Source organism: Penicillium taxi, assembly GCF_028828555.1.
Source record: "Penicillium taxi strain IBT 34144 chromosome Unknown utg000003l_segment0_segment0, whole genome shotgun sequence".
In the NCBI taxonomy this organism is placed as follows: Eukaryota; Fungi; Ascomycota; class Eurotiomycetes; order Eurotiales; family Aspergillaceae; genus Penicillium; species Penicillium taxi.
The window spans coordinates 3073762-3091071 of NW_026643205.1; the positions used below are offsets into that span (position 1 = coordinate 3073762).

At 45.7% G+C, this 17310-nt stretch overlaps 5 protein-coding genes across 5 annotated transcripts; 1 reads left to right on the forward strand and 4 right to left on the reverse strand.

Moving 5' to 3' along the window:
• Nucleotides 1–2652: 2652 nt before the first annotated feature.
• Nucleotides 2653–6355, reverse strand: N7495_004578 (putative ARF GTPase activator (Csx2); the record flags this gene model as incomplete). The annotated part of the gene is made up of 4 exons (XM_057207229.1): nt 2653–4066; nt 4125–5995; nt 6061–6191; nt 6292–6355. 4 exons carry the CDS (start codon nt 6353–6355, stop codon nt 2653–2655), a joined length of 3480 nt encoding a protein of 1159 aa, XP_057064909.1.
• Nucleotides 6356–7192: 837 nt separating this feature from the next.
• On the reverse strand, nt 7193–8982 carry N7495_004579 (C2 domain protein; the record flags this gene model as incomplete). Its single annotated transcript, XM_057207230.1, has 2 exons — nt 7193–8177; nt 8234–8982. The coding sequence occupies 2 exons, from the start codon at nt 8980–8982 to the stop codon at nt 7193–7195; spliced, it is 1734 nt and encodes a 577-aa protein (XP_057064910.1).
• Nucleotides 8983–9515: 533 nt separating this feature from the next.
• Nucleotides 9516–12741, reverse strand: N7495_004580 (DNA repair protein RAD16; the record flags this gene model as incomplete). The annotated part of the gene is made up of 11 exons (XM_057207231.1): nt 9516–9747; nt 9800–10552; nt 10610–10733; nt 10784–10830; nt 10879–11102; nt 11172–11230; nt 11295–11369; nt 11422–11530; nt 11580–11906; nt 11964–12139; nt 12192–12741. 11 exons carry the CDS (start codon nt 12739–12741, stop codon nt 9516–9518), a joined length of 2676 nt encoding a protein of 891 aa, XP_057064911.1.
• A 911-nt stretch (nt 12742–13652) lies between these two features.
• On the forward strand, nt 13653–15799 carry rad7 (uncharacterized protein; the record flags this gene model as incomplete). Its single annotated transcript, XM_057207232.1, has 4 exons — nt 13653–13658; nt 13881–14495; nt 14557–14722; nt 14781–15799. The coding sequence occupies 4 exons, from the start codon at nt 13653–13655 to the stop codon at nt 15797–15799; spliced, it is 1806 nt and encodes a 601-aa protein (XP_057064912.1).
• A 348-nt stretch (nt 15800–16147) lies between these two features.
• On the reverse strand, nt 16148–17254 carry N7495_004582 (pirin family protein; the record flags this gene model as incomplete). Its single annotated transcript, XM_057207233.1, has 1 exon — nt 16148–17254. The coding sequence occupies one exon, from the start codon at nt 17252–17254 to the stop codon at nt 16148–16150; it is 1107 nt and encodes a 368-aa protein (XP_057064913.1).
• Nucleotides 17255–17310: the final 56 nt, after the last annotated feature.

Consider the following 17310-nt stretch of genomic DNA (forward strand, 5'->3'; position numbering starts at 1 on the left):
CCGAATTGTGTCGGTGTTTGGTCCCAATTAAGTATTAAAACTGAAGAAGGACGCCACATATGTTATGACAGTAGAAATTTTCGAAATGACTCTGCAGTGACAAATGCTTGTCCTCAAGTGGAGCTGACAAGGGCCACTTTCAAATCAAATCCTAGGACATTAAGCGGCTCATGCAGCTCTGGAGGTAGTGCCACTCGAGGAGAAGAGAAATCACTGAAGATATGTCGATGATATCGGCAGACTAACTTTAATAAGTAAATATGTAGTCAAGGATTGAGGCTTGAGGCTTGACCGGCCCATATATCTGAGAGAGTCATGTCAATTCGGGTCGTTGAAACCAGTCTATCCAATCATGAACTGTATTCATACAGTTAGTGGCGAAGAATACGCAAGAAAAGCCACGGGAACAGAAAAATGGATTAAACCCAATACGACATAAACCGTGGCTTGTGGCTTGAAGGGCCAGGTTTGCCACTGTCAGGGGTGTAAGGCAGAGGTTCGGGAAAAGTGGATATGGTACAATGCCTAGAATCTACTTAGTAGTCAGTATCTACAGACTATTAATATTATATGCATATAGGTATTAGGTCCACGGTACACTCCCACTAGGTCCCACTAGATTCGATCAGTATTTTCTACCAATAACTATCATCGGTGGTCCGGGTCCAAGCTGCTGCCCGATTTGGACATAGCATGTTGAGATCCATCACCCAAAATAAAATAATAATAAAATAAAAGGGAGGGACCGGAGGTATTCCGAGTCGAGTCATGTAGGTGCAATACCAAAATTTTGAGTATTAGAAAATCCGACGGGCCCAAGCAAGTCCATCAGACCATTCTGTCGGTAACGGGGAGAACCCGCTGCAAGTGTATATTCTGACCTCTTCTCGTAAATAGAGTTGACCGGATGGCCATGACTGAAATTGAGGGACCCCCTTGGAGTATATGGATACTAAAATGTGTTTCCAATCAAATTCAAACTTTCAGATCGAATTATAAACTGGAATATCGTTTGGGTAATGAGGTTGATTTGCAGTGGGTTGTGGGTCAAGTAGGAAGGAAGTTGGCGTTTTAAGTGACCCACTTGCGAAGTTATCTTCGGGATTGCATCCCAGCCAATAAGAGCCAGTTTTAGCAGTACTTGTGTATACGACGTATTTCTTCATTACTATAGTTACTCCCTAGAGAATATTGGTATTTGATCAGAATTTAGAGTGGCAATCACATGTCACTGTGCCACTGTGGCTTGGGAGAATGAGTAAGGCTTAGGGTTTAGGTTACGCGGCTTATAGTACATAGTAGTAGATCATATATAAGTGGTTTTAAGGCAAAGGTGACGAACATATTTAACTACTGTATAGATACTAATGTAGTCTACTGAATTCTAGAATGTACTCTGTACTTGGATCTTTTATGCAGTTCTCCGTACTCAATGGACATCTTGAAACCGAATTCTCCATGTCATGTGATCCTTATACTTCTATCAACCGTTTATCGCCCTGGCAGTATTCTTACCGGTATTAGATGATTACACTCTTCGTCTCGATGTATGTGACTAGACGCGTAATTGATCACTGAATCGCTCCGTAATAAAATTTATAAGTACTGATTACCTAGGTATCTAATTCTTTAAACTATGCCCAGTTTCTACTATCTACATACTCCATCTGATATCATACTACCTAGTAGTATGTAATCGGTCAAGCCTCAAGCGCCATATTGTCATGTGGAATGCCATGACGTCATATATATCGCATGTCGTTCCTGACAACATTGAAGCAAGCCACTTTCATCAATTGAATCATTCGATGCAAAAATCGTCTCTTTTTTTTTTTTTAGAAACAAGATCTTCATGGAGATCAGATACTAATATGTACTATGATCTCAATTGACATAGCTATGTCATGTTTAAATAATTCAAAAGATCTAATTATACTTGACACCACATCTCCTTCCTACGTTGAAGGTACGGAATGTATAGTATGCATAGTTCGAACTTCGGATCTTCACACTCCATGCACGAGTCTAGCCTTTAGTGGAAAATGGCTGAAGAGCATACACTGCCTGTACCACATCGCACGGGGCTTGATTGGTCTTATGAGCCACATAGGTCGATAGTTTAGCGCTGGGGCATTGGGTCTTCTATTTCGGCGTTGCACTTTGACCTGTAAACCCGCTGGGCTTCCCAAGGTTCCATGACTTATCTTCATTTGAAGGTTGAGTTTTCAAGATACCCTGCTATTTATGAAGCATACGATAGAAGGTATGTATGTACTTTCGACTATTGGATTAGATACACATCAAAAGCGTCCAAGGTTGAAATATAAAAATGATAAGCGTTGCTGAGACAACTGATACACAGCAAGCTATCAACGCTATTGGATGAAGAAGAGAGAAATTAAATAGTGCAGGAACACCTAAACCTGCCAGGTATCACAAGTCTCATGAAAAAGCCAAAGTAAGATACGGTCAGTGAAGACGTGAGAACCAAGGAAAACAAGGATGAAAAGATAAGCAGACCGCCAATGAGGGGTTGAAAGAACAAAAAACGAAGCAAAACACAAGAGTCATCAGAATGAGGGGGGTTCATGCACGGATCTCATTAATAGATACAATTAGGAAGTCATAGTATTATATCCAATAAGCTGAAAATTATCTGTCAATGCCAAGGGATGCCACCTTTCCGGCGAAGCGGGCACCGGCACTTCCTCGCTTGGAGAGTTTCTCTTTCTCTTTAGATTCCAAAGGGCTAGAAGCGTAGCCGGACGAAGTAGAGCCATCTCTGCTCATCGAGCGAATAGTGGGGAGAGAGCCAAGGGTGTCATTTGGGACAGATTTCCCAGCGTTTGGGGATGGGGAGGGGCCTGAGAAAGCACCGTTTCGAGCAACCCGCTGATTTAGATAAAGCTTAGCTGCAGGGGAGAGGGGAATTGACGGTGGTTGTGGGGGAATATCCGCGCCGTTCTGGACCAGCAGTTCAGCAATGGGAAAGGGGATCGCCTTTGGGCTAGAGCGAGCGGAGAGGCTGGTGGATGTGGTGGGAGTCGATCCCGGAGAGGCAGGGTCTGCAGCAGCAAGTGCGAGGAACACGGCATGCGTGTTCCTGGAACGATCGGGAACGTTCACATTGGCTCGCAGAGAAATTCCGTAGAGGACTCCCTGAATATCATTCTTCTTGATCGACGCAAGGAGAGTCTCATCAGGGTTCGCAAAGCGGGACTGCGAGGATGGCAGTTGCTCGACATACAATCGATCAACATATTTGGCCGTGATGAACTTCAGTCGTTGCTCTCGCGTAGAACCTGCGGTCGGCTTGATAGTTTGGTCTAAATTCGCTTCCCAGATCATATTGCTGACACGGTTGCCAATCTGCAAGAGAATCTCCACAATATCATTCGAGAAGGAATGCACATCTAGTGTGAGAGACCGAATTTTGGAGATATGTGTTCCCAAAGAACGATGTATGCCACTGCACTCGATGCACAGTATAATTCCGAGGTTTATGGACACCCACTCGACCTTTGAAGAGGACCCGCAATCGGCACACCAATTATTTCCCTCGTCTGCATCGCGTACTACCTGAAGAAGTTGCGAAGGATTTTCCTCAAAGTTGATACCATCGTTGCGGACATAGCTGGGCCGTGCTCCAACAGTTGTGCGGCGGGTTACACCACTGGCACTGGCACTAGTGCTCGAACTGTTCGAGTGCCCATGGTGACCAGACACTGATGAGCTTTTGCCTGTCAAAACAGAACCGATATCCCGACCAGAGGACGACTCATTCTTGGACGACGATGGGGGTGCCGATGGAATTCCTTGACATTCAACAGCGCTTTGAAGTGCATTGTTGATAGATCGAATCCAGTTTATCATATCCTCCTCCGAAGTTGCTTGATAAATGCGCTTGAAATGGGGTGTAATGACTTCAAAGCAGAAACGCCGTTCTGCATTTCTAGCTTCGCGAACTGACGCCATTCGGAGATCAATGGGTTCCATGTGGAGATCTAGCTTCTGTTTCCAATTACTGTACTCTGATAGTTTACCTTGATCCAATACAATCCAGAACCTGTGCGGATAGACCGTCAATACGAAATCAAACCAATTTACTTGCGAGTTGAACTTACTTATGCCAGGCTTGTTTATTGATCCCCTTAGGATCAATGTGTGAACCGGGGCGAGACAAAGCCCAAAGGAGGCCTTCTTTCCGAAGCTGTCCTGCAGTGCGGTCAGATCCAAGGGAATTTTGATCTTCAAGATCACGAATGCCTTTGAAGCGATTTTGAGTTGATGGACCCGCAGAGCTAGGGGTAGTGGTGACGACAGAAGGGGCAGATGATGAGATCCCAGCTCCCGCAGTAGCTTGGGACGAAACTGACGAAGTGTTGCTAATGACCCCCCGAAGCTGAGAGCCGGTGCTATCCGCTCGACCAAGTTCGTTTTCAGTAGGGGGTGCTGAGCTGATACCAGCAGTAGACGATCCAATAGTAGGTGCACCGGTCACCACATCTGGCTCGTGGTATGGGCTGCTGTTCTTTTCCAAGGCTCTGCGCTTTTCCTCCCGCTCAGTTCGTTTGAACTGGAATTCCTTATCTGCCTGGCCCACTTCATGAATAAGAGCATCTAACTGTGGCACCATGTCTTCAACTTTCTTGGCAGTGTCCAAGAAATTCTTTGCTTGGGAGTCTGCATACTTGGTAAGATGTGACAAGACTTCTTGCTCTTTACGGCCACCATGAAGATCCTGCATGAAAGAGGAATAATCGAAGCGTTTCAGTTCAAAGACCCGCCGCTTAGCCTGATACTTTGAATCACTCTCGGCACGCTTTTTCTCCTTGAGAGAATCCTGTCGTTGACCCAAATACCGACTGACAAAAGCATAATAATCGCGACTCTCCTCGTCAAAGTCTTTCTTCTTCGCTTCAGCTTGCTTGATATCATTATGGTATAGTTTAATGAGAGGTTCTATGACGAGTCTCTGCAGCTGATCAGCGTTGAGTTCCTCATAAATCAGAATCTGCCGGGCGATTCTTTCGAAGTAGTGATCTAACGCCGGCTGGATAGCGTTAGCATTAAACGTAGACGCATCGTTCAAAGACTCGAGGAACGCCCGCATAGCGTCGTTACAAGAAGCTTGAGCTTGTTGGGCAGCCTCGGCCTTCTTTAGGACCTTTTTGATCTTTGAGCGCATGTTTCCGGTTTTCTGCTCCAATGCTTTCATTGTGGCTCGGAATAGTGGTCCATCTTCCACCAGAGATGTGTCATCCGCGGGTCGTGAATGTGGTAGGTCCACTTTGACCATTGGCAAGGGAGGAGGGGGAGGTGCAGTAGTCGGGTGGGGCGGATGTGAAGGAGGTGCACCATCCGCGGATTCAGGCGGAGTTGTCGAAGAGGATATGGTTCGATACAAGGTAGGTTCAAATTCACTGAAATGAGAGTATATAGACTGGGTGGAAGGCATGCGGCTGCGAGGAATGGGCAACTCGAGGTTGGGCGACGACAACAAAGGACTCGGTAGTGGGCGCACCGCATTGTGTACCCAGAAAGAGAAGTGCGCAAGGGTGTTCAAGCGATTAGTTCTTTGATCATAATCCAAGAGACTACAGCTGTTGCGCCATCCGCCTCCTTTATCCTCAGAGATCTTCGGAGGTTTCCACTTCCACGACCATTCAAATGAGACGGACGGGGTGCCATCCGTTGAGAAATCTCCGATGAGTTGAACGTTCGAGTTGTTCTGAAGATTTGGATTTGCATGAAACTCTCGCGTGATCAGATTATCTAGTTCCTTCGAGTTTGACGCGTGAGCAAAGGTGAGTCCCGTGAGCAGGGTCTCCGCCACTTCGGGCATCGAACTCGAGACACCATTAACGGTAGAACCCGCGACGTTTCCAGTCTTCGTTTGACGGAGGATGAATGTAAAATTAAATATAAGTTCGTCTTCATTCGATAGGCGTATTAAGAAAGTCGGGGCCGGAGCGGACGAGGGCACATCGGGATCCTGTTGTTGATTTTCAAGGTCAGCTATGCGCTGGCATTCCCACCTCGAGCACAAGTAGCGCATACCTGAATGTATTCGATAGGAGTATCATCATTCGTATCTCGTTTGGCAGCATATCTCACGGCAGGGAAAGCGTTAGGAGTTATAACGAGAAGGCGTCGTCGGGAGTTGCTTATGGTGAGCGATGCGATAGAGACTGGGGGCAAATAATTCATCAGTTCAAGCCTAGATGAAGGTGGAAGAGGACGGAGACGAAGAAAAAGAAAGAGAGTGATGATGCAGTGGATAGATCATACACCTGTTTTGATCTTTAATAAACAAGCTCCCTGTATCGTCCAGACGGCTGGCGATGTTGCCCATGATGGTGCAGGTAGAATCAAGTCACAGCGCGATGAGTTCGGTCAAAAGCCACAATAGGCCATCGACAGGATGCGCAGTAGTCAGATGGCCAGTGGAAAGGAACAGGCGAGTAAGCCAAGGTAGCCGTCATTCAGAAAAGAAAAGAAAAATAAACGATGATGGTTACAGAGGGGTGGAAGGGTGGAGTCGAGACGAGCTTATAGGGATCTGTGATCGCGCGCGTAGATTTGGGGTGGATTCTCGGCAGTGGAGCGCCTGATCTCATTTGTTTCGTCTGTTCTCGTGACTAGATTTCTATAAACTTATCAATCTGTTTTTTATCTGTTTTTATTTGTACGTGTAACAGGTTATTTCTCTATTTTCTTTTCCTTGTATTCGTTTCTTTCCCTTTTAATCCCGATTTCTGTTTCTTACAGGATTGCTCTAGTCTGTTTCAGCCTCGGATTCTTGACCCAAACTAGAACCTGGTTTTGAATAAAAAAGAACTAGGAAACCCTGCGCTTATGGTCCTTGGCGCAGATGCTTGTTTGTAATGAATCGAATTTAACTTGATGAACGAGGACTTAATCCTAGGTAATAATTATATGTCCAATGAACTCGAATGATAGCTGCAGTGATAAAGTGAATAATTAGTTAACTAGGAATTAATTAATAAACATGCTCAGGTAACATTCCGACCGGGCTTGTTCTAATCATTAATGTCGTGATATTCTGTACCGGACAGAGAATCGGACCTCAGATGAACTCAATAAAGCAATAAAAGGAAGAAAAAAGAGAGAGAGAGAGAGAGAGAGAGAGAGAGAGAGAGAGAGAGAGAGAGAGAGAGAGAGAGACAATTTAGGCTGTTACATCATTGATGGGTAGTTTGGAGCCCCTGATGGCCTCGCCGTCAGAGGCAGCTCGCTCACGTCCGGTATAGTGATGCTTATGGCGATCAGCATGTCCATCTGCCTCAACCCAGCGCTTGAATTGTCCTTTCACATGCATCTCATGGGCCCGTTGAGCAATATTACTTCGGTGCTTGGGCGCTCCACTTCGTTCGTTCAGCTCATCTTCATCCGAGCTGGAAATTGAGAGCGACGAGAGACTGCTCTGCTGGAGGTATGTCATTAGATGACCGTGGGATTTCTTAAATTCACGCTGCTCTTCCTTGTACTGCCCCATAATCTCAGCATCATTTTGAGAGTCAAAGGTTGTGATATGAAGACCGGGGAAGTTGGATATTAGAAACTCCTTCAGCAGCGGGAGTTTTTTGCCATTGGGACGATAGGTCCCACTATCATTATCGATGAAGAGTTCGTAGTCTATCGGCTCGTTTGAAGGCTCCACAGTATCTTCACATGGATCTTCTTCTTCAACCATGATCACGTGCTCTGTCTCGCGTGATGGAGCGCCATGGTGATGGCGGTGTTTGCGCCGGCGCACAAAGAATTCTCCCGAGTAACAAATGTACATCGACACATCACTGTGCATTGTATGTTTGCTCAGCATGTCAATACCAAATTCCTTTCCTGTCTCCGTGAATCGAAGCTGACCATCCAACGTAATAACGTAGGTGAAGATCCGACCACCTTGTCCATAGTGGACGAACTCCAAGAACTTCTGGACAAATTCTAGACAAGGTTCGGGGAAAAGTCCATTCTCGGTAGTGCGATCAAAGTTGTAGATCCTCTGGTGTTGGTGGTGGAGAGCCTTGTGAAGAATTCGCCCTTGCAGACTTCGGGCTTGAAAGATGCCTGCGATGAGAGGCCTGAAAGCGACATATCGATGATAGAGCTCTGGCGGCACCGGCCCTTGGAGCTGCATTTGAATAGCTTGGAAGCTGTTTGAGGCTTTTAGCGAGAAAAATGAAACGAGCGGGATGGGAAAGCGACATACTTGTAACGACTGATTTCTTTGCCACTACCATCTTGAGTTGAAACCAAATCTTTCGTACCTGTCAGTCTCCCGATCATAGGAGAATGGTGTTTGAACCAATACTGAGGGCCGACGGTGTACATATGGCCGCCGTCGGTTCCTGGTGTTTTCCCCAAGCATTCGATGCTCATTATCAAGAAGGATTCCTTGTGATGACCCGTTGTAAATGCCGAAACATTAGTAAAGACATAGACACGTTTGCTACCGTAACGCTTTTTGACCTTGAATGATTGTTCCTTGATCCCTTCCCAGTTCTCTGACAAAGCAGGGACATTGACGAAAGCGATTCCCAGCTTATCATCATGATTCGCCGGATCCTCGTCATACACATATGCCTTGAGTTGAAAACCCGATGCCGGTACATTCGCGACAACCCATTCACAATTCCAAATAGGATTCAGATTTTTGTGAACGGTCGGAGTGCGGAAGCTCACAAGAGGATCTTGCTTGTGGCGCGGGGGCAGATCGACTTGAAGTTGCCCAAATACATACGGGTCTGAGGAAAAGCAGCCAAAGTCTGCAACGGGAAGATTATCACCGCGGTGGAAGGTGAACTTGACCGTGTAGCCCGGAGGCGCACTTGGAATAGGAGTCGCATCGAACCCACCAGAAGGTGTTGAGGGGTCATCTTTGATAGAGAGTCTATTCTGTAACTTGTCGGCCTTTTCGACTATTTTTGGGGCGACCCGGTCAACAGTGTGTGTTGCCATAGCCAGCGTGGTAAGAGATAAACAGAGATAAAACTAAGTTGAAAGATGAGAGAGAATAGAGATAGAACATAGGGTAGCTACAGAGCGTACTTAGGTATGAGGTGGACTAAGTAATAGGGAGATGGAGGGGGGAAAATGATTCGGGATCGATTTGACTACGATCTTTCCCTTTACAGGGGAAGTTTGTCACGTTTGTTCTAAGATTAGAAAGTGGGAAGATGACAAGCTTTCAGCCTTAAAGATCAACAATCCATCGGCTTACGTACGATGACGATTCCACTACTACAACTAACCGAGGTTTAAAACTACATCTGTCATTTGAGCTGACAACGAAATATCAAAGTACAGGATTCATGATTTCATAAGAATAAAGGGTAGAAAAGGTGATAAGATGGGCGTAAATGAACGAGAGCAATAAAAGATGTGCGTTGAGTCGTGAAAAGGGAGTAAAAGTACGACTTTTTTTTATGAGGGTCGAACTTTTCGACGGTAGCTGACGTGGAGGGTTTAGTGGTACAAGAACCACAAAGAGACTAATTTCCTCGGAAGAGGAACTGCAGATCCTCAGGAGTGAGCTTCTCCAGGCATTGAGAGTCATCCTTATTGAGAGTTCCTCTGATCATATTGGCCTTCTTCTCTTGAAGCTGCACCATTCGGGACTCGACCGAGTCCTCAATGACGAGCCGAGTAATCACACAAGGTCGATTTTGGCCGATACGATGGCTACGATCGGCACTTTGCCATTCTGCAGCTGGGTTCCACCATCTATAGATCGCATTAGTAAGGGTGATCAACCAAGAAAGAAATGTGAACTTACGGGTCCACGATAAAGACTCGGGATGCCTCAGTCAAGTTGAGTGCTACGCCGCCTGCCTTCAGTGAGACAAGGAACACCTCAACATCAACATTGGATTTAAAGTAATCGATCGATTGCTGCCGCTGTGCTGGTGTCATTGATCCATCCAACATGACCGTATTGAGCCCCGCCTGGCGCAAGCGCCACTCCACAAGTTGTAGCATTGAAGTGAACTGGGAGAAAATGATGGACTTGGGGGTATGGCTCTTCTTTCGTTGGAGGTAAAGTTCGTAGAGAAGTAATTCAATCTTGGTCGATGAGGTCCAGTCCTTCATGTCAATTCGATTGATAATCGAACTCTTCTTGACAAATTCTTCCGACTTCTGCTCAATAGATGGCTGCTCCATATCTATGGAGAGAGTAATGTGACATTGTGGACAGTCCACAACCACATCTTTCTCGAAGGAGTCAATATAGTCCTGCGCACATTTGCGGCAGAAGTCATGACGGCATCCTGAGCGGATGGCATCTTCTGCGGGCTCGTCACAGACGCGGCAAACGAGAACAATGCCCGGCGCCTCATCTCGTCGGAGAAGAAGATCTGGGTGATTCGCTACTTGCCGCATCTGCATGATCAAACCAAAGATGTTTGCATAGTTATTCAGCATGACACCCCGACTAACGTATGTATCAAATTGGCGAGTTGAACTGCTCATGATACTGCGAGAGAAATCTTGTTCAATTTCCCCAAAGAATTCACGATGAATAACAATACTAGATTGAATCCTCGTTAGTTTTGGAACTTGAGCGGGGAAGTACTATTCTGCTTACCGCTTGGGAGGAAGCTCCATAGTAGAGGTGTAATCTTGCTTCAATCGTCGAAGCATGATGCGATCAGTGATGGATCGGAGCTTTACAAGCGCTTGCTTTCGCTCGTCTCCATCTCCGCTAGAAACTGTATTTTTTAGATGAGGTACATCAAAGGGGAGAATAGAGAAAACTTACTCGGAGTAAGAATTTCTCGATTGAAGATCGAGATGTGACAGAATGCCCTAAAACGGGTTAGAATTGGAATGAGTGTGTGTTAGATAAATGCATACGAATGATTGCAATTAGTACAAAGACCGTTTTTGCCACCGGATGTCCACTGCAGTTGCGTACAATCGCAATTCTTGCAAAAGTAGCTGGCATGAGGTTTGATCTCCAAAAATCGAAGGAGAGAAAAGAACTCTCCGATACGGTTTTGAACGGGCGTTCCAGAAAGACACCATTTATAGGTAGCCTGCACGGCGAAACAGGCCTTGGCAACACTTGAGTTACGTTGCTAAATAGAGTTAGCATACTTATCAACGCAGAGAAGCCTAGTGGCAACAGGACAGAGACAGTAGCATACTTTGATATTATGAGCCTCATCAAGAATCAATCGGTGATAGTGGACTGAATGGATGACGCCTACATAAATTAGCATGCATTTTCCTTTTTATTAAAATAGACTTAATGTATAGGGGAAACTCACTGTCTGCTTTCACCATCCCAGATTCACGAGCGAATCCTTTGTTTTGTTTCCGATACATCGATTCCAAACTCGAGTCTAGAAACAGGGTCAGCTCAATAGCCACCGATAGGACGATAAAGGTGTGTACAAGAGATCATAATCACATCGTATTTCTGAAGATCCGCCTTTTTAAGACGTTTGACCTTCGGGTCCGAATTGTGGTACACAAGGACTTTCAACTTGCCATCAGTGTAATCCTAGCAACCATGGTTAGCTGAGGAGGAAGAAAACATCAACACTAGCTACCTTGATTTCAGAAACCCACTGCATGAGAGCAACTGGAGGTACGAGCACAAGAGTTGGTTGAGGCTGAGGGTGATCCGACATAATCAGGGAAACTGCTTGAATCGTCTTTCCCATGCCCATTTCATCCCCTAATAGGCCACCTTTGTAGCAAGTTTTCTCTTGTCGCACCATCCAGTTCAAGCCTTCCAGCTGAAAGGGCTTCAACTTTCTAGTGATAGACTGTGGCTGCTCGGCTGCGACTGGGACAATAGTAGCAGTCTTCGAGTCATCCCACATGTTCTTGAGCACTGGGTGGTGTCTCTCCAAGTTCAGGCGATCATTAAGCTTCTGATGAGTTGTTAACTGACACTGTCTATGAGACTGGGATACTAACACTACACTTACTCGACGTTTCTTTTTCATTTCCTCCCAGCTTTCGGATAGTGGCTGGGTTTCTAGCAGCTGAAGTTCTGGCATCACGGGGTCGGAAACCTCAAGAGCGGGAGCCCCCAGATCGAATTCGGGGTCGGAAACCTCCAGATCAGAAAGGTCAGAATCAGAATCAGTGAACAGCCATCCATCTGAGTTGGTATATCAGCAGTGTTCGGTCAGTATTGGAATAGTCGACCATACCGGGCTCCAGAGCAGATTCAAGTGAAGTCTTTTGCTTTTTTGGATGTTGGGATTGGTTATATTCTTTTAATTGAAGGGATTGAGCCAAAGAAGCATCATCAGCCTCCAAAGCTCGTTTCCTGCTTCTGGTGTTACGATTGTTTAGTTCGTGATCACGTAGGAATCGAAGACGATCTGCAACATTCACTCTTGGTCGAGTAGCCGTTTTATCTGGTTCAGCAGATGCACATGCACTAGTCGCTGGAGTATTGGTGCTAGTAGGAAACGGACTTTCGACAGAATAATGCGAACTCTCACTTGGTGAACCATCTTTCTTGACTGGAATTACCACAAGAACATTACTTGATGCAGCATTCGACTCAGGTTGAGATGATCGATCAACAGTCTCAGAGTCCTCATCCTCGGTATCTTGGATGATACGGTTCTGGGCGGAAAAGGATGGTCCACCGTCAAATTTCATGGGTTCGGGAGCTGAAGGATTCATGAAAGTCGAGCTGCTGGAGTTTTCATCGTCGTCCGATTGACGGAAAATGCTCCGACGAGTTCTCATCTTGGAAATGAGTGTATTGAGATTCAGAGCTGAGGAGAGCGAGGATCAAGGTGACCTAAACAAAATAAAAGTGGCATTAGTCGAGTCAATTAGGGCAAATGGAAGAAGGAAGATGGGTTGCATACTAGGATCGGATTTAATTGGTGTCTCCGCAGAGCCGCGCACGTCAGGGAGATCTTGATAACGAGAGGAACGTAACAATTAGAAAATGAGAGAAAGTGAGGAAAATTTCTAATTTTAAATGTGAGTACGTAAAGTGAGTGAGTTAAGAGGGAAAATGAGCGTGGGAGAAAAGAAGGGAAGGTGGAAGGTGGAAGGTGGAAGATAGAGAGGAAGGCGGACAAAAGATGATTCTAGGCAGACGATGTGAGTTCCTAACCAAGAAAAGATCTTTGCCACCGGAAAAACCGAAAAAAAAAGAAAAAAGCCCTAGTAACGTTATGATAAAATTAGTAGATTACCTCAATATTACCCTGATATCGATTGTTCCAATTCCTTGATCTCGATCTATCTACTCCATATCCTATCTAATTATCCACGATAAGAAAGTCGCGTTACCTATAGCAGTATAATGTAAAGTTGGAACACCTTAAAGACCCACTCTATAGATCCATTCATCTAATGGTATGTTAAACGCACGTTACTTTTACATCCAATTCCGTTACTTGTTTACTCACTTGAACGCACGCTACCTTTGCTTCATATTCCGTTACTTTATACTCAACTATATACTATTTTCTAAGCGGTGTGTCGATTTACCTTGAAAAGGTGGGCAGGCAGTAGGATCTGTCAGCTGGATACCTAGAAGGCGGTCAAGAAAAGACCCAACTTTACAATATTCCACTCTGTGCTAACACGAACCTGCCGCGTAACTTACCACTTCCAACATTTTCTTTTTATAATTGATCAAAATGTCTGTCACTGTCTACATTCTGACCTACTGCATTACTGACATATAATAGGGCAAGACGACCAGGAAATAGAAACAATATCCGGGGGCCGTATGCTCACTTCCTTTTCATTCATGCTCTGCAACACTAACTTTATTTTACAGACACTCGGCCCTGACAGACTTTCTTGCTGTACGTTTACCAATTAATAATTTATGATATTTGGCTCATTGGAATGATTCAATCCAGGATAACAACATATCCGCCTCTGATATTCAACAGCGACACCAACGTCGACTCGCTGACGCACGCGCCGAGGCAGATCGGGAGGAAGCAGAACGAGCAGCCGAACAAGCAGCCACCGGGGAAAATCAAGAGGAAGAAGAAGAGGAGGAAGAAGAGAAAGAAGAAGAGGAGGAAGAGGAGGAAGAGGAGGAAGAGGAGGAAGAGGAAGAAAAGTCGCGAAAGCGTAAGCGAAGCCTAGCAATCAACAGAATCAAGAGCAGCAAGGAATTCGCCCGCCGCAAAGCCCGACAACTCCATGGAACACCCAGAAATGCCAGAGACAATCCTGACTTCGACGATGGACTGGCCAATATCATGGCAGATGAAAGAAAGGCCCCGGTTCCAGGGCAGTTGGGGAACTGTGCGATCTGTGGCAAACGCTTCACGGTGACTGCTTACAGCAAGGAGGGTCCAGATGGTGGCCTCCTCTGCTCGGATTGCTCTAAGAAAGAGAGAGATGGCGATAAGAAGAAGCCGACGAAGAAAAGTTCGGGCCTCAGCCGTCGTGCAAATCAAAGCAACTTACTGGACGGATTAGTCCTCAATGGCACTCGCGGTCTGGTCGAAACATGCATCAAGGTATGTTCTCTAGTTTTCTGATGTAATATTGAAACCAGCTGACTATATTTATATACGACAGACAATCGCTGTTAATATTGATGACGTGAAGGAGTTTGGTGATATCCCACCACCGCTGATGCATCGCATAAGTCAGATCTTATCCAGAAGACGAGCAATCACCCCAAAGAATTTAGATCTTTTCCTGCGACGTGACCACAAGGAATTGAATATCTACGATTGTGCTCGTAAGTGTTACACTTCTTAAATATAACCCTCTGTAATCATACTAACATGGAATGTCAGAGCTTGATACCGACGATTACCATAAGATTTTTGCTTTGATGCCAGATCTGACTCATTTGAATCTTCGTTTCGTCAGCCCGATGAAGGATTGCATCTTCGACTACATGATTGATCGTCACGTGAAACTTGAGCATCTCCATTTAGATTCACCAAACCTTGTGTCGGATGCTGGCTGGCGCAATCTCTTTATCGAATTAGGCCCTCAGCTGCAAAGTCTTAAGTTATGGAACCTCAATGCCGCATTCAACGATGAAACTACCGCAGTATTGAGCCAGAACTGCACCTCTCTAAAATGTCTGAAGCTGAAATATCTCTGGAGAATCGGCGACGAATCACTATCAGCGATTTCCACCATGAAGAATCTTCAGCACTTGTCCCTGCATCTCATGACTGAGACACAGCCTGAGCCCCTTCTTGAAGTCATTTCTAAGCTTGGACCCAATTTACAGACTCTATCTTTGGAGGAGTATGTTCTTGCCGATGACACGGTCCTTGAAAGCATTCATGGCCATTGTCGGGAGCTTTCTAAGCTTCGAATCACTAACAATACCACTTGCACAGACAAGGCTGTGGCAGCTCTCTTTAAAGATTGGGCCAACGGACCTTTGAAATTTGTTGACTTCAGTTCTCTTCGACACGTTGATATGTCCGACCCCGCAGGACCAGAGGAACCTGTTGGATTTGCGTCTGATGGATTACTGGCCTTGATGGCACACTCAGGCAGTCAGATTGAATCAATCTGCATATCATCATGCCGCCATATTTCTCGAGTGGCTTTCGAAAAGGTGTTTAGCCAGGAAAAGCAATACCCGAAACTCAAATACATTGACATCAGCTTCAATGAAGTGGTTGATGACTGGATTGCACAAAGCATCTTGAGATGCTGTCCAGCTCTCAAGACCATGGTTGTTTTTGGCTGCTTTAAAATCCGAGAGATTGGCGTGCCGAAAGGTGTTGCGCTGATTGGCACGGTGAATGCTCAAGTAACTGATGGGTTCACCCAGCAAGAAATTGTTTAATAGGCCAAAAAGGACTATTAAGGTGATTAATTCCAGCGTGATATTTCGATGCACGTAAGTTTTATCTTCGGCCTGATGTTCGAGCGCAAGCGAGGTGTTTGAACTCGAGGCTTCAGGACGGAATTTCTACACGAATTCATGGTCATTACATTATTATCCTACATTTTACTACTTCATGGCTTACGGACTATGAACACTATCTATTTCATAAAAAAGACTTATGAATTATACTACCTAGCTTCAAATCAATTCTAACTATTCATTTGTTGTTTCCCAAACACAATTTTGATTAACACAAGACTGTTATGCGATATATTAAACTTCGAAATAGTGCTAAGTGGCATGTTTTTAGTTCCCCATGCGCTTGCCAATCTCACTCTGCCAACCTCGGACCCTTTCAAATCCATTTGAGGCTGTCTGATAGTCCATCATGGCCTGATAGACTTCCTCTTGACTGGTCAGCACGAACGGACCATACTGAACAACTTTTTGGTCCAGCGGCTGACCAGCAACAAGAAGGAAGCGGCCCTCAGACTCTGCATTATCAGGGACAGATGCTTCCATATATTCGCCGTTTTGTTCAAAGACGACGTTGTGGAATTCCTTCACCAACTGGGTAGAGTCATTTGAGCCAAAGACCGTGGTACCAGCCAAAGTGTAAGCAAATGCATTCCAGCCCAGTGGTAAAGACTGAGTAATACGACCTCCAGGGCTAATATGGACGTCCAAGATCCAGACGGGCGTGTAAGCCAGATCGCGAACTGAATCGATACCGTGTGACTGGCCGGAAATGACCTTTATAGTGACGCGGCCATCGTCAGTCTTAGCGACGGGAATCTCACTAGCACGAAGATCGCGGTAACGAGGTTCGCACATCTTTAACTTTTCGGGTAGATCGACCCAAAGCTGCATACCGACGTTAGGGCTGCCATCGGGGTTCTCGCGAGGCATTTCTGCGTGCATAATGCCGCGGCCAGCGGTCATGAACTGGAGATCACCAGGCCCAATAGTACCGGTGTTACCAGCGAAATCTTCATGGTCAACACCGCCAGAAAGTAGGTAGGTGATAGTTTCTTGGCCGCGGTGGGGGTGGTCTGGGAAACCGGCGCCTTTGCCAATGGTGAAGTGGTCAAGCATAAGGAATGGGCTGAAATTGCGCAACTTGGCTGTGCCAATGGAGCGACGAACCCGGGCACCTGCACCCTCTGCTTGCTCAATTGCATGGAAAACCAGACGGATCCCACGAGCAGAAGTCATTTTGGTTACAGGAATGAGGACGGGAGAGGAAGGAAAGCCAGGAAGAGAAGCTGGCGAAGGTTCGGTGTTGCTGGTAGTGCTCGCAAAGAGATGCGACAAACTTTCAGGAACCTGATCTTGTAAGAATGCTAGGATAGAGGGGCGATATGCAAAGATGATTGCTGTGATGCAAATTAGAAAGGACAGAACCAGCCTCATAGATATGATGGTGGCTTTTTATAAGAGAATTCCGGGTCGAATCTTCGAGTAGAATG